We start from the raw sequence: 11,065 nt of genomic DNA on the forward strand, positions 1-11,065 counted from the left end.
CGTATTTATATTCTTAAACTTTCATGTTTTATCTATAGGTATATAATATTTAGTAAAGAAAAGTTGCTCAAATGATAATACTTATCTCGTGACAGATGTAATATTGACTATGTAATAAAGCGACTTAAAGGCTTTACGTTTATAAGAAACACTGTAGTAGTATAGATATTCAATAAGGCATCCGAAAAGCGAAATGGCGCCTACATTCTTACAGGAAGCATACAAAAACAAGAATATATCGTGGTTTTGCAACTGAGTTTAATTGTATTGCTATTAAACATACAAAGTTACACCCTCGGAATGTAATCAGGCATCATGCATTTTAACATGCAGAAAATTCCATTCCATTCATATGATTACAACACAAAATGGGTATTTAGCATAAAGTCAACAGTTTAATGGCCATAACATACGTGTAGCCAATGGCGTAAGAGTGATGTTAAGTGGATACTTCTAATAAACTGTAATTCAAAAATTATGCTTAAGCTTAACAATCATATAAGTGTGACCAGAACATATCCGTGTTTATTAAATGCCATTTCAAATGCCATGGTAGAACATGTCCTTTTTCTCCCACAGTGCCCCTCACGATCCAACCGATACTGAACAATACAAAAACTACTAACATCTACGCCCGTGGACCTATAACCAAGCCAAGGACAGTGTCCTTCAGCACCGTGTAGCTGTTGATGGATGGTCCACGGCCGTTCAAAAACTCAAAAGTTTACATTCACTTGTCCAGTAAAAAAACACGAGCAATTATAAATTCACATAAGAAGCAGTTTAATAAATTCGCATAAAACAACTGCACTTCATTTCTTATTTGTGAATGCAACAATAGCGTTATTGAAGAAATTTAAAAAAAAATGAATGAACACAGATATCATATGCACCATTTTTATCGATAAGTGCAACAATGTGTTCAATACTTTTTTATCAATATTACAAATCACAACAATGTTTCTACTCAACAAGGAAAACAAGAATATTATCGATACATTTACAGCAATTACAACAATACCAGTGGACTTTCAGTTACTGCCAGTAACACATATATTCATTCAGTGCAAATGCGTTAACAATACCAACCATAAGCCAAGTGAACATTTAGATAAGAAGATGAGATACAAATGACACAAACACACTTTATTTCCTAACATGCTTACGCAAATAAACACAAGTCACATTTCTACATACGTCGACAAAATGAGTTACTACTATTAGTTCTAAAAAGAAATATATGCATAACTTGAAATTATACAACTGGTTTTCAAGCGCGATACGTACATATTTTATTAAGATATATACAATATAGCAAAATTACTTTACATAACTTTATTTTGCAAACTACTGTCATCTATGCGATTGACATTTTTCAATAAATTGTATCGACATTTATTGTTTCGGTAAATTTTACAGCCTACTGTAAACAAATCTTTTGTAAAATTGTGCACATTTTTAAAAAGTGAAACGAACGTCTGCATGTCAAATATCAATTACTGAACAAATCACTATCACGATAAGTTGTATAATTTTCACGTTCTTGGCAACAATGATCGGTGATTTGTTAAAGATAATATGTACTCAAAAGTTATAAATAAGTGTTGTCCGCGCCTCGTTACTGATCTATTGATCATCGTTAACGTTTTACATCCGAATTCTATTAAAAATAGCCTGTGCGTTGATAACTCGACTCCCTTCCATTATCATCCTCACGCAAACATCCGTTATAACCTCGTTTATTCGTCTATTTAATGCCTGCAAAATCGCATCGGTATAATCAATCTCCCCGTTCTCATCACTGCAGATTACCGATCTGTTCAAGCGCATGAGCGTTAGCATTTCAAGCTCTATTCTCCTCACGCTGTACCATCGTAATGGTTCAGGGTGAGCTACGATGCATTGTCGTATCTTTGGAAGTCTGAGTATCACCCTAGGACCTTCATTGAGCATATCTGTAATCGTTGATATCCATGTGCGTTGCTGTTCCCTATCCAGTCCAGAGGTTGCCATCAAATTCCTTTCTGGAATCATATAGTATGGTAGCTCTAAGGTGATCAATGCAACTCTAAGCGCATCCAATGCTTCGTGCAACCACTGCAAAATACTTTTTTTTATGAAACTAGGCTTGAGGATTATTTTCCGCCATCCATAAAACGATGTTTTTCAATGTGTACGATGAAACTTCTTTCTTACGTGGATGTAATACATCGTTCTTTATCATTTTCAATAAAACATACAATTTAGTTTGAATGTCGCTAAGATTGCTAATTAGTTCGATCTCACCGGCGTTAAAACACACTCTCCATTCAACATGTTGATATTCACTTCCTTTAAATCCAACAGGCGTAAGAAATGCCCCAAGTGATACGACCCTCTGAACGGCTTCCGGTGGCGGCCAGTGGCGAGGTCTTGCGGCCCATTTTGACAGAATGTTGGGGCAGTAGTAATGTAATGCATGTACATGGTCACTGTGCATGAGTCCACTCATTGAACTCGGAATTGACGGTCCCGCACGCTCATGCTGCACCTCGCCCTCAGTCAAGTCTTCGTTCGACCAGTTATTAACATACAAGTCACTGCTCAAAAGTTCGCGACCATATCCGTCATCACAAAACGCACCATGTACGTAACTGTGAATTGTTGTATCGAGTCTCTCCAGTAGCAGTCTACAGTGACCATGGTAACTCCTGCGGCTGAGTGATCTCAACACGGTTATCTCCCCAGGAAAGGCACTTGACTTTACATCATCTTCTAAACAGAATACTCTATTATTTACAGCCATTTGATCCAAATCACTTTCCAAGTAGCTGCTCAGCCCCTCACCTTTGCTACCCGTAATAATTAACGTTGCCTCTCCACATACCCGTGCAGTTAACAGCTTGCCAATCTCCCGATATGCGTCTCTCCGAGCCTGTATGATCTCCTGTCCGTAACCGAGCCAGCTCAGTATAGTGCATGTCTCAACGGAGGTATTTTCCCACTGAATCTAAAAAAACGTTTCAATTAGAAACACGCTACATGTCATAAATAACATTATGTCGTTAGTCGTCAAATAAATCAGCAATACTAAAATTATTCCAATTTAAATAATTCGTTTAAGGCCATACCATTCGATGTATTATCAATTTTAAATTCTAACACGGCACGCAACTTGTTTTCTATAGACAAAGAAGGAAATCAAGCGTGGTTTATTCTGCAATAACTTATGGGCGGAGCTTAATGATTCGAAAATAGTTCCGAATAAATAAAGAAAATATTGCAGTAAAATGCAGGTGCTAAAACACGCTCTGAAAGAAATGTAATAAATGTAGCATGTATAAATGTAATGAAATAACAAATTGTATATTTGGTGATAAGTGGCATAACCACACCTACAAAGAATGTTATTGGTTAGGAAGCGTAATTCAGAATACATTTATAACATGTCAGCTTTTCAGTAGCATCAATAAACGTGCCGTCATTAAGTTTCTACGATTGTTGTTTTCAATGTAAGTGACGTCATTTGCAAAATATTTATGAATGAAAACGACGTCATATGTTTGTATACACATCAATGACGTCACTAAATAGTGAACTTTGTACTAAGAAAGGCGGAGTATTGAAAAATATAGTTCACGTCCTAAAGCTTGAACCAAATCAATCAGAATCGTGTTAGAATCGAAATAATATTTTTCTATAATGGTTTGTTGTCGAATAAACCACAGTAAGTTGCATAGATGCGTGTTATCAAATCACTCGTGCTTCGCACTCGTGCTTTAATTCCTACACATCAAGACTCCTTACTGTGGGTTATTCGACAACAAACCATGATAGAAAAATATTATTTCTTAAGTATTATCTTGTGAAAATATATTACAATTTCGTGTGTATGTTCTCAGTGAATAATCCAATAGTCGGTACAAGTATTGCCAACCATAAATTAATAAATAAATTGAATTGAAATAAAGACACTGAAAATATAGACGGTAATCAACGGCGAGTTCATATATATTTATGACATCCATTCATAAACATACTAAACATATAATGTTTAAATCTCTATTATCTGAAATTGCAAATGCGGAACGAATAATGTTATAACTATTGATAATAAACTAAATTGCTATGGTTAAAGCTGCATAATTTAACGAAATTAAATAAACTTTAATTGTTATGTCTGTAAATACAATATATTGATGTTTAAATAGTTTTTTTAATAATTTGAAAGAAAACTGTGAAAAACGTTGCCAAAAAGTAGTGTCGTACTTTGGCACGTGCAGACACTGAAAAGTGGTTATAAGAAGATTCATGAGAACGGATGTATTCATTTTTAATGTTTCACATTTTTTACAGAAGTAAAGTATTTAATTTGGGACCAATTATTGATATACAGTATAAATTTACCGTTGTTTTTTTTCTACAGATGTTAACGTATATCTGCCTTTAGTTATACAAACATTAACCATCTATATTGAAATGTCATTAAGAAATATAATAGGGGTAGGGGAAACGCAGACATATAACTGCACTCGACTTATCATCTTACCAGGTCTTGTTTGCTGGACATATTGCCCTGTCTTGGGAATCTTTCCGGTTCATCAGGTCTTGTGCCACTTTCAGCCATCCATACAGTGCTGAAGTGAGATATTTGATAAATATAGGATCTTGCATGAGTGGTCGTTTTGTTTTGAATTTATTAAACTGATCTTATAACATGACCTAGGCTCCAGGAGTGAAATAACGTGATGCTCAATTTTGTTAATTACATGGGTGTTATTACACTAGTTATATAAATGTGAAATGACGTCATTTTTGTGACGAAATGATGTCATTATTCCAGCAAATTTCTTTAGTTAAACTCTTTAACACTGTAATAAAAAGGTGAAAAGAGCATAAAATAAAGAGAAAATGTGTTGGTCATGTTATAATAGAATCTTAGATTCGTGGTCATTTTGTATTGAATTTATTAAACTCGTCATCTAAATAAAGATAAAAACTCGGCAAGCGTCGTTTTATCTTTATTTAGATGACTCGTTTAATAAATTCAATACAAAACGACCACTTATGCAAGATCCTATATATCTCAATAAAGATAAAAACGAGCCTTGCCGAGTTTTTATCTTTATTTAGATGACGAGTTTAATAAATTCAATACACAAATACCACAAATCTAAGATTCTATTTAAAACATGACCAACAAATATTCTCTTGATTGTATGCTCTTTTCACCGTTTTTTCACATTGTTAAAGAGTTTAACTGAAGAAATTCGCTGGAATAATTATGTCATTTCGTCACAAAAATGACGTCATTTCACAGTTATATAACTAGTGTAATTAATAACACCCGTGTAATAAACATAATTGAGCATTACGTTATTTCATTCCTGCAGCGTAGGCCATGTTATAAGCTTATATGGACAAGAATATGTGATATAGTTCGGGTAATTGTCATGAAATACAAATCAATATTTTTAACACGATCACGAATACGCGTGCATGTACATATAAACTGCTCATAGCTGACACGTTGCAGTACATAAGTTTTAGTTATGTTATGTAACGTTAACAATACTGCTTTTCAATAAAATGCAAATAAGATGGCTTCTGCCCGTGTAAAAGACACGTCTTAAATGAAACCTGCCTTACCTTATACATCACAATTGATTTATTAGCCTAGTCAGGTAATATGCCGGTTGAATGACTCAAGTTAAATAAATAACATAACGTCTCTAATATACCTGGGCGAGCAAAATGAATAGTTTTCCAAAAGAAAAATTCGTTCAACGGCCTCTTATATATCCCAATCTTTCAAATAAAAGGAAGTAAAATGGAAGTAAATATAGAATTTTATTTTACTGATATTGTAACATACACTGCATGGTGTGTTCGATGCCACGAACTAAACTAGTAGTAAAATAATACACTTGATGAAGTGGGAACATTTATTGCTACTTTTATGCGCTTACCTCATGCAATTGACCAACATATTACAGTAGTTAATGGAGTTGTCGTTAATGTATTTTCCTTTTACTTATCTGCGTTAATGTACAACATTAAGTTTAATTTATTATATATTGAACAAAAGTATTATTATGATTACTCAATACAATGGCAGATAATATAATACCGTGCCGTTGACCGATCAGTAAGGTTGTTCTTCGGCGCGGAATGTTTGAAAACTGCAGTAACGCACGCGACTTGTGTTGATATGGCATGTGGACCGCCACGTAGCTAGTTTAATCAAGAGTTTTTAGATGTCGTCCTGCAAAATAATAAGAATATTTTTTACGCAATAGAAAAAAAGAACATTTCAAAAGAGCATCTGTAACACTTTATATGATATACATTAAAGTATAAATGTGCATGCTTCAATTTATAAAATTAGTTCAATACTTCATTTTAAAACAACATGAGAAACTATATAACACTCTTCAATATTTGAGTTTGCTGAACGAAAAGGACGTAATCTGAACAATGACATGCGTGAATAAATATTATCAGTTTGCTATCGGTTACAAGCCGCATGAATTTAAGTAAACTTTTAACATGTACTGAGAACATAAAATCAAAACTGTATTATAGTTTTGCTGCTTTTGAATTTATTTAAGAAGTTGTTTAATGATCTCATTATTTTCGACGGTGCCATTTTATTTTACGTTGAACATTTACCGTCGACATTTATATGTTAATGTCGCAATTACCGTAACAGAAATACACCTTTTTAAGGCTCAGTGTGGTTGAGCCTCAAGTGAAAGTTAAAACACGAAACCTGCAGACGCCTCACGAAACTTGGATTCAAACATTTAAGCAGTTAACTTGAATAATTGGAAGCTAGTCCAGTAGTTAATTCAACGATATTACAAAGTATTCACGAACAGAACGCGATGCAGTGACTTTTTATATTAACACGTTCATCTGCACCTGTTCGGGTTGAAATTTATATAATCACAATTCATATGCCTATAATCAATGTTCAACCGCATTTAAGAAATTAAAAAATGCCAACTTAATATTAGGCGTTTTTTAACGGATTAGCCTGTCATGTGATTCATAAGATAATTTTAAAAGACCCACAAAGAAATTGATTAGATTATCATAACCGCAAATGTGGTTTATTACTTGTTCAAGTTTATGTTCAAATACCTATATGTACGACAATAATCCATATAAGCAGTTAATATATAATATATATATATATATATATATATATATATATATATATATATATATATATATATATATATATATATATATATAGTTATAGTGAAATATATATATAGTTATATATATATATAGTTATATATATATAGTTATATGCAAAATGCAAAGTGTGCTGAATATTCATACGAGCTATATTGTTTTGTAAATTAATTTTATGTTTTCCTGGTGTAAGAACCCACCTAAAATGACTAAATTGAAATAAAACTAAAATTATATGGCGTTTCACCATTGCCACGTGCAAACATATGGAACCACACCTACCCCACGTGCTCAAGCGTCCAATCGTCACAAATGAATGATTTTATTGTGAGCTTGCATAGAAGGTAGTCAAATGATCGTATGCAAAATTTTTAATCAATATCTGAGATATTCAAGTTTAAAAAGTGGTGCGGTAGAAAAGTCCCCAAGTGTACAATGGAAGAAATATCAAGAATGTGTTTAGGATCTAACCCTCCATCATTTGTATAAGTGAAGCTTAATCCACTTTTTATTTGATGGAACAATCCTTATGATATTAAATGACGAAAGAAACTGGGGAATTAAGGTTAATATTCGAGATATTATATGAGAACCATCCATAACTTTTAAGTGGGAATAGCGCATTAACAGTTAAAGACAATATAAAACGTATCGGAATGAAGAACCCTGCATATCTCATACTGGGAAAGAACTCTGCAATAAAGGCGAATACCCATCAATTACATAAAATATCGAATCTTATGCAATATAAGTAGTAGATGATTGAATGTAAAAAAAAGTGAATTGAAACAGCGGAATTCAGTCTCGTGCGATGTACCAAGCTTTCAATCGAGCGATTTTCACCATGTCCCTTTTTATGCCTTCACCTCTCTCCAACTTTTTTTCCCTCTGGCTTATTCTATAAATTCATTTTCAATAATCTATAAATTCATTTTTAATTTAAATCGCTTTCGGAATGCGAATACATTGAACATGTACTTTGACGTTAATTCTGTTGTTTTTTTCTGGATAGTTAGCAATTTGTGAATGAAGACGCATGGCTGCAGAAAAAAAAGAGGTTACGGTTAGTATTCCATCTGTCCGTATCCGCATACGCATATCCGCAAAACAATAGAACAAGTTGGAATGCGCTTATTCCATTCATTCGCATCCGCATATCCGCACGCGCAATAGGCGTCCGCAAAAGAACGCTCAAGTGAGCATTCTAATGCGGATGCGGAAAAGATACGGACGGCATTTAGCACGATGAAGGGAAAGCTGTCATCTAAAAATTCAATTGAAAAACTAATCGAATTCGTGAACAAGTACACGGAATTATACAACCAACACAGTTTAAACTCCTCATCAGCAAGTTTAAGTTCCTTAACTAAATGGTGTTAAGTTCCAATTTTTTTTGGCGATTTCTTACTATTGCACGTGCCCACCATCTGTGCTTTCGTTTACGTTTACACTTCTTTGCATGAACAACAGCAGCACCATGTAACAAAATTCTTCCTCTGCATACATGTTTTCAGTTCAGAATTTTCCCCCCAAAAGAAAGATACGTTCGACGTATGCGGATAAATGGAATATAGCGTCCGTATTGTGATTATGCGGATACGGATGCGGATACGGATGCGGATAGATGGAATACTAGCCTAACACCGAATGTATTATCGCGGTTCTAGCGCAATGCAAACTCTTTTAACACAGACAAGACCCATGTCAGGTTCCACGGATAGGAATAGTTTTCTTTTTAAAAACATGAACACATTTGTCGATCATATCGAAATTACTCTTTGAAAATCGACATTTGCGGCATGCTGGAAATATTCAGCCATTTTTTAAATAAACAGTTAAAACATATTGTTGTGGACAATCGAAATCTTTCTAGAAATTGTACATCGAAACGAAGCCATTAATATGTGCTTCTTTTGTGGTCGGACGTACGTATCCGCATTTGGAATGTTACTTCGATTTCGTCTTCAGAATGATTTTCACCATCAGACAAAACTTAAACAATGGACAGCTTGGAAAGACATCATTCGAGAGTACCTAGCCTTGACAAGCCGAAGTAAGTCCTTTGTGAGAAGGATCATACTACTCGCTTTTGACAGATATGCAGAAAGATTCCCCCGTGGTCGTTTGAAGGTGGGAAAGGATGAACGACATACAAGCCAGACACCGGATTGCGACACACATGATCGCCAACTGACTACGAGACATACCAACGATTTAACAAGGTATTGTGGTAGTTGCGGAAAACGTGCAAGAACGAGAAGGGGCTGAATATCCACCGAACAAAAATGGGCTGTCCCCCGATTGATAGTACAACGCAAATAGCAACCTCATGAGACGGAGGAGGGGCGGGACCAGATTACACCCCACCATGTCCAGAAACTTCAAGGTCCATCCGAGGATGAAGTCGACAGCGCAAGTTTAGGGAATGTTACGATAGAAGGCTCGGAGGGGAGCAGCGAGATAGAACCCAAGGACACTCAGGACAAAGCAACAGCAAAACACAACAGAAAAGAGTTGCCAGCAAGCTCACAGAAGAATGAATGGAATGAAAAGCTAGACATGGAGCTTGAGAGGGCTTGCCAGGCGGTAGACCGAACACTTGCAGTGATGGCAAAAATCATGCACTTAATGCGAATGTGCAGATTTGGTGCTCAGGAGAAAAGAGCAGCAAGTAAAGCGCCGATACTTAATCACCACTAAATAAACCAACTCAGTGGGGACAAAAGGCGTCTCACTCAAAGATATGAGGACGCTTTAGAAAAAAAGACCAGCATTTGCCGAGTTGACCCAGAAAGAATCTGCGCGAGCAGATAGGCTATATTGTCCAAGACAGGAAGTGGAGGATCACCTACAAAATGTACACTGACGAGAACAGAGACCAGGACCTGGGCGACCCAAACACGCTAATGTCTCCGGAACCACTTACATATGTCTATGACAATGCCGAGCAAAAGCTGCAGGAAGTTAGAGACGTCATCAGAAAGAAAAGAACAGGGTCAGCGACACAGAGCGTTGGCAAGAGGTTAAGAAGTTCTCTCAGCGACGAGGAAAGTGTGTTAGAGATGCGGAAGAAGTTAGATAACTGGATGCACGCCGTGGACATGAGTGGTCTACCCGAGATGTACAATGCTTGGATCTACCAACATGGAGTTCTACCCAGACTTGTGTGGCCTCTTTTGGTTAACGGCGTCCCGTTATCGACTATCGAAGCCATGGTGAAGAAATTAAGCCGCTTCATCTGAAGATGGCTCGGAGTTCCAAGACGTTTCTCAAGTATCGGCCCGTGCAGCTTTGGCAGCAAGCTACAGCTTCAGAATTACTCTCTTACAGAGGAGTTCAAGGTCACCAAAGTCAGACAAGCCATGATGCTGCGAGACAGTGCAGACGAAAAAGTCAGCGGAGTGCGGGTGGAAGTCAACACAGGTCGGAAGTGGAGAGCAGACAATGCAGTCAATGACGCAGAATCCAAGCTCAGACACGGCGACATCGTGGGGACAACTGCATCTGGCAGGTTGGGATTAGGCTATGTCACCAGTGTCAGTTGGAGGGCTGCATCACCAGCAGAGATGAGAAGGATGATCCAGGGTGAAGTTTGGTCGACAGAGGAGGAGACATGACCAGTGGCAGCCGTTGTAAAGAAAAAAAAACAAATTGGCAGTTGGTTAAAATGGGAAGGGTTCCAACCGTGATGTGTTTCTTGGAGTTACATGTGGAGAATTGACCACTATAGAATTGGATTTCCTCTACGCTCTGTTTACGACATTTTGCCTTCAGTGATGACCCCCATCGCAGGTTACGTGGAAGGTCAGCAAACATAAAGCACGTCCTTTCTTCTTCCAGAACAGCACTTAGGAGCGGATGATACCGCTGGCGGCACGACAAG

General features: G+C 36.4%; 1 protein-coding gene across 2 annotated transcripts; it reads right to left on the reverse strand.

Moving 5' to 3' along the window:
* Positions 1 to 238: 238 nt before the first annotated feature.
* On the reverse strand, positions 239 to 6,398 carry LOC127844831 (uncharacterized). 2 transcript variants are annotated; one of them, XM_052375339.1, is made up of 3 exons: positions 6,110 to 6,398; positions 4,529 to 4,616; positions 239 to 2,989 (listed from the first exon to the last, which is right to left on the reverse strand). In XM_052375339.1, the coding sequence occupies exons 2-3, from the start codon at positions 4,604 to 4,606 to the stop codon at positions 2,123 to 2,125; spliced, it is 945 nt and encodes a 314-aa protein (XP_052231299.1). In that variant the 5' UTR covers positions 4,607 to 4,616; positions 6,110 to 6,398; the 3' UTR covers positions 239 to 2,122. The 2 variants fall into 2 exon arrangements, with proteins under 2 accessions (XP_052231299.1, XP_052231300.1); XM_052375340.1 differs by lacking the exon at positions 6,110 to 6,398 and having other exon boundaries at positions 4,529 to 4,652.
* Between the last annotated feature and the right edge of the window lie 4,667 nt (positions 6,399 to 11,065).

Source organism: Dreissena polymorpha, chromosome 9 (assembly GCF_020536995.1).
Source record: "Dreissena polymorpha isolate Duluth1 chromosome 9, UMN_Dpol_1.0, whole genome shotgun sequence".
Classification (NCBI taxonomy): Eukaryota; Metazoa; Mollusca; class Bivalvia; order Myida; family Dreissenidae; genus Dreissena; species Dreissena polymorpha.